The sequence below is a fragment of the Nannospalax galili genome, unplaced genomic scaffold, assembly GCF_000622305.1.
Source record: "Nannospalax galili isolate Female #2095 unplaced genomic scaffold, S.galili_v1.0 scaffold2810, whole genome shotgun sequence".
In the NCBI taxonomy this organism is placed as follows: domain Eukaryota; kingdom Metazoa; phylum Chordata; class Mammalia; order Rodentia; family Spalacidae; genus Nannospalax; species Nannospalax galili.
Genome location: NW_008327211.1, coordinates 14,101 through 20,064, shown reverse-complemented (window position 1 = coordinate 20,064; position 5,964 = coordinate 14,101). Strand labels below are relative to the sequence as shown.

Below are 5,964 nucleotides of genomic sequence, written 5' to 3'. Positions count from 1 at the left end.
GCTGCTGTAGAGTACTGGTCCAGCTGGTCACACACAGGGAATATATGTTTGAGAGATGCCCAGCCCTGAGTGACACATCTACAGTGGAACCTCTAACCACATTCTTTATGGTGTAGGGGTTACCTTCAGAGAGTGGTGACCTGCTAATGAAGGAGTACATGGGAAACACGGAGGATGCCCAGACCCTCCAACTACAGTACAGAGAGATGATGGCAGACTTCATGTTCGTGATCCCCGCACTCCAAGTGGCACATTTTCAGCGTGAGTACATATGTAATGAGGCCTGGGACCATCTCACATCTGTGGGTCCCAGGTGAGATCTGTGGTGTCTAGCTCAAAACTAATGTCTACATCAGGCCTTTGGCACTTGAGGACATATTTTCAGTAAATCCTTATGTCTAAGAGAGTGACACCTTATCCAGGCACAAATTAGAAAACAAGTTACTGACACTCAGTTGTAAGTGACAGGGTCACCATTTAATCAAGAAATTCAACACAGCTTGTGCTCTAGCCTGGGCCCCCATACTCAAATGTGAATTGAGATAACTTTATACCAAGGGATGCTGTCACCAAATGTGTGGCAAGACAGCTCCAGGCAATGGGCCACTGTGGCACCATGTGTCCTTGTCCCTAGGTTCCCATGCTCCTGTATACTTCTATGAGTTCCAGCATACGCCTACTAGCCTGAAGAATGTCAGACCGTCTCATGTGAAGGCTGATCATGCCGATGAGATTCTTTTTGTCTTTGGGTCCTACATTGGGGGCATCAAACGTGAGTCTTCCCTGTTTTCCTTGAGCTAATGGGCTCCCAGATGAGTACCTGAGGGATGTCTGCACTGTCAGTCCAGGTGAGGGAACCAAGACTCTGGGCTAGGACAAGATCAAGTACGCAATACCTCCAAGCTCAAAAATCTATGAGGGTTAGAATCTGCGCCCTTCTCAGTATATTCTATGAAAAAGGACACGAGGGCACATTGGAGGAGGTATGAATCTAGGGGAATTGAATTAGAGGCTCTGAGATGGATACTGAATCCGGATGTGTAGGGAGGGAGGGAATCAGACCAAGAATTCAGGGTCAGGCTACGGTTGGGGAGGTGACTCTGGAGCATGAGTGGGCACCTCATGAGGTGTCAAGAACTTGGACCTTTGTCTTTCTCATGTCTACAGTTGACCTCACTGAGGAGGAGAAGCTGCTGAGCAGTAGGATGATGAAGTACTGGGCCAACTTTGCAAGAAATGGGTGAGCGCATGCACCACCCCTAATCCTGAGGGGTGGATCCCCATTCAGGTCTCCATTTGTGGTTTGTGGCCTCATTAACGTGCATGATGAGTCCTTCATCACATGATAGGGTTGTCTCCACTCTAGGGCATGCCTAGACACATTGTAGGTGTCATCCTCTGGACATTCCTCCATGACCTGGCCAGTGGGCCATGGTGCTTTGGTACTGCTCTTTAGATCTTGCCTCTGAGAGTTAGGAAGAGAGGACACTAATAGCTTTGTCTTTCATGGAACATACACTAGTCTTTTTCTTTAATGGGGATACCTGTCTGTCAGTCCCCTCAAGCCCAGTACCCTGCCCAAATCAGATTGTCGGGCTTTGGATCAGAGTGAAATTCAACCCACTCTGTGGGGGCATATCCACAGGAACCCCAACAGCGATGGCCTACCCCACTGGCCCATATATGACCAGGATGAGCAGTACCTGCAACTGGACATCCAGCCTACTGTGGGCCATTCTCTGAAGGCTGGAAGACTGCAGTTCTGGACCAAGACCGTTCCCCAAAAGATCCAGCAGCTAAAGGGGGCTCACACACAACACGAAGAACTGTAGTGTCCCCTATCAGGATAAATCTGGGGTTTGAATGCTAAAAAAGGATCAGCCTGAGGTTCCCAAAGGAACCTGGGTTGATTCCAATAGTCACGTAAACATTCCTAATCTCTGCATTTTTCTGTTCTCCTACGTATGTAATGAAATCTCTGCATGTCACTCCTCACTCATCCTGCAGGATCATCTTTTGTTAGACCCACTTGGTCAATGGTTCTGTAACAGTACAGATGTGTGCACCTCAAAGTGCCTCTATCTCCTTTTACATTCCACTGGGACTAGCCTCCTTCCTTCCTCGACTTGTCTTCTCCCATCCTCTCTCTTCCCCAAGCACTTGACCGTCTTCAAATGAAGCAGATTCTTTAGGGATTATTGACTAATAGGGATCAGTTGTGTCAAAATCATATTTTCTCATAAGTATAAATGTCCAGTAGAAAACCTACTTCCCAAGAACTCTGTTATCTTCATAAGTTCAAGATGCTGTTCAGTTGGGTGATAAACCACAAGCTGGACTCTGTGTCAGGTATCTTTGGCCTCTGATATACAGAGGCTGTAGCAAAACATTGAGTGAGTCTAGGAGTTACAGGCCAGCCCAAGAAATCTATTAGGACTCAGATCTCTAAATCAAAACCAAAGGATAGTAAGCTGGATAACTTATAACAGAGTTGTATGTACAATATTGTGGACCAAAAGCATCAGAATCAAAATGTTATCAGATTTGCTGGGTAGTGAGGGCTAGGTATCTGGCTCAGAGATTACACAGTGTCTTCACTGGGTGGAGTAGGTAAAGAATGACACTGATGATCTTCCAAGCTTCCCAGGTCTTAATATCATCATATTGCAGATTACATTCAGCAAATGAATTTGACTCACAGAAGCCTTCGTGCCGTAGCTCCTAGAGCTCTCTGACATCAGCCACTGAGGAGGCCAAATACAGAAAAAAATTTCTATGTATTGTACTTATGTATGAAATCTTGTCTATTTCTTTTCTGAGTGTTGCCAGACCCACTTTGGTGAGAAGCAAAACTCGGCATGTTCATGGGTCCTACAATCTGGGCCCAAAAGGGGGCTGGCCAGCAGGTTGAAGTAGGTTCTCAGTGACCCACCTTCTGAAGTTTTCTCTTACTCTCTGGAGTCCTGCAGACACTGTGAAGTCCATATTTGTATAAGCATAACACAGCTGTGAATATGTTGGGCAATGGGGTGTGTCTTGGAAGTACAATGGGGAGCATCAATAAGTAGAAGAAAAATTCCTTCCCTGGACCCCTGAGGGCATCTCCACATATGGAAAGGTCTGTCTGCTTTTCATTTTTCCTGAAATTTCCTGATAACTTAATCGTTCCTTGCTCTTCTTGATTGTCCACGTGTTCAACTTTCATTCTTACGTTACTGTTGTCCTTGAACTCTTCGTCCACACCAATACAAAGTCTCTTGTATTTATGTCATTTACAAAGGCACCAAATTGTGCTCCATCTGTCTTCTTGTTCCTTCAAAGTCTTTTCTCTGTTATTAAGAAGGTATGGATTTTATCTTCTACTCTCAAGGATCTCCCTTTCCCTGCACTTCCGAACAATTTGCGCTTCTTACTCACCAGTTGGTCCTGGGCAAGTCCTTTTTATCACCCACTCTATTGAATTCCATGATCTTTACGTTGAAAGCAAAGATTACTGTGTTACCTGTCCTCGACACCAGGGAACATACAGAGAAAATGTTCAGCCTTGGGTCGGCAGCTCAGCAGAGCTGTCACTGAGGCCTGAATGTACTATTGAGCTCCTGTTGAGACCAGGAGTTAAGTGACCACCACCAAACAGCCTGCATAGGGCCTCAACCTTTTAGGCTTCCCGTGGTGAAAATTTTTGTTTGTTTGTTTTGTTTTTTGTTGCCATTTATTTGCCAACTGCAGCTGAAGGCTTCCTGGTCCTAGAAAAATCACAGAGTCAAACAACTGGCATTACCCAGGTTCGCAGCTCATAGCTGCTTCCCCTACAGTCCCCTTCTGTTTGCAGTGCTCTCTTGTACATAAGAGAAGAACAATGAGCCCTTCCTGTAGTCATGGTGACCATTGATCTTGATCCCAGTCGCAGCAACCTTTGCACTACTCTCCTTCTCTTCGGCTCTCCATTCCTGATGCTCAATAAACTTCTCTCATTATTGAATTCACAAATCGTATGCAGTTTCATTTCTGTCTTGTGAGTGATGAGCAGGTTTCTTCTCTGGTACTGGGAGTCCTTGTAGAACTTTGCACCAACACCAAGCCCTCCTGAGTCTTCTGACCAGTCTGTGTCACACTGAAGGAGATAACCTGAGCCTCACTGCTGCACACCGTGTGCTTTTCCTTTCTGCCTCTGTCTCTGGTCTGGTTTTCTCTATTTCCTGGTCCACCTTCTTTACCCAAACCTCACCGACCACAAGCTCTTGCATCCATGCCTTCCCTGTTGTGATAGACTGAGGCACTCTGAAGCCAGAAGCCAAAATATGTTCTTATCATTTAAATCCAGTTGAAACCATGCACTTTAGCCCCATCATTTGGTGAATTTGATCAAACATTTGACATAAGCATCTACTCTCCCACTTCAACCCTTACAAGGCTTTTCACTACTGCAGCTCCCACACGCCCTCAGGCAGTGCCTTCCATTGTTGTATTTGCCATCTATACATAGTTTGGAAACATTCACGCTCTTTCTATCATATCATATAAAAGGAATCGTTTGTGACAAGCTATTATTAAGCACAGTTACTTTGAGTTTCAAGCAGTATTTCTCTCCTTTTATTGCAGAGTGCCATTTTGCCCACTCAGTAGTTGTATATTTTACGGCTGTCTTTTGGCAGGTAGAGGTTATTTTTTAGACACTATACAGGCATCCTGGGGTCACAACATCCTCCTACTCAGCCTCTGCAGTACTGGAGTTGCAGGCGTGCAACACCAGGCTATTTTAATCAGACTGTTATGGTCATTTGCAAACATAACCTGAGTGATCATGTTTTCAAATCTTTCAGTAAAGACAGACGTATAGAATTGTGGAGTCCTGTGACAAGTGTGTATCTTTAACTTTTAAAGACTGTGCCAGACTGCCTTCCAGAGTGGTTGTGTTATTTTCATCCCCTGTTGCCATGTATGAGATGCCAGTTGTTCCATATCCTCACCTACACTTGGACATACGCTGTGTTTCACTAGGATTACATTGGATGATGTGTCGTCATGTCTTGTAAATATTTCCCTGAATTTTTATTTTTGCTTTTATTTTTCTTAGCATTCTGCTCTTTTGTTTCTCCTTTGTTTTTTGTATTGTTTCATTTCTGGATAGGGTCTTGTTCTATGGGCCAGATAGCTTTAGTTGTCAACTTGACACACCCCTGGGTCGAGGGAGCCTCAGTTGAGGAATTTCCTCCATTGGACTGGCTTGTGGCCACATCTATGGGGTATTTTCTTGAATGTTGAGTGATGTGGGAGGGCCCAGCCCACTGTGGGTGGGGGATGCCACCCCTGGGCGGGTTGTTCTGAATTGTGTAAGAAAGCAGGCTGAGTATAGGCCCTGGGAGCAAGCCAGTAATCATGCCTGTGCTTTCCTTTTCTCTCTTTTTCACTCTCTCTCTCTCTCTCTCTCTCTCTCTCCTCTTTCTCTCAGATGACTGTACGCATCAGTTTTCCTACAGTTGCAGTGTAGCTCATCCTTTACTTAGGAGATTTGTCCAAGACTCCTCAGGAGACTGCTGGGGGCCTGGGTCCAGAGATGCTCTCTCAAGATCTGAAGATGTTAGTCTCTGAAATCTCTCTCCTCATGGATTCTCTCTCTCTCTCTCTGCCCTCCCCCTCCATTTCTTTATCCCTCTCCCCTCTGTGTGTCTCTTTTTCATCTTACTCTCATTTTAAATGTGTATGGGTATTTTGCCTGCATGTATGTAAACTCACCCATGCACCCAATGCCTGTGGAGGTCAGAAGAGGGCATTGAATCCCCTGGAACTGGAGTTACAGATAGTTGTTAACTATCATGTGAACCCAGGTCCTCTGCAAGAGCAGCCAGTGTTCTTAACTGCTGCACATCTTCCTAACTCCTCTCACTCTTAATGAAGCTCCTTTCCAGGCTTTGAAGAGAAGCTTTTCCTTCCTTTTAAAGCCCCATCAAGTTTAGATATCTC

General features: G+C 45.3%; 1 protein-coding gene across 1 annotated transcript in view; it reads left to right on the top strand.

Annotated features, from left to right (window-relative positions):
* The window catches only part of LOC103732661 (pyrethroid hydrolase Ces2e-like), a 9,693-nt gene extending 5,711 nt beyond the window's left edge, over positions 1-3,982 (top strand). The window contains exons 5-9 of the mRNA XM_029561985.1: positions 11-17; positions 117-261; positions 635-772; positions 1,168-1,240; positions 1,646-3,982. Of these exons, the coding sequence (XP_029417845.1) occupies positions 11-17; positions 117-261; positions 635-772; positions 1,168-1,240; positions 1,646-1,832 (550 nt within the window). The 3' untranslated portion in view covers positions 1,833-3,982. The remainder of the gene's footprint in view (positions 1-10; positions 18-116; positions 262-634; positions 773-1,167; positions 1,241-1,645) is intronic.
* Positions 3,983-5,964: the final 1,982 nt, after the last annotated feature.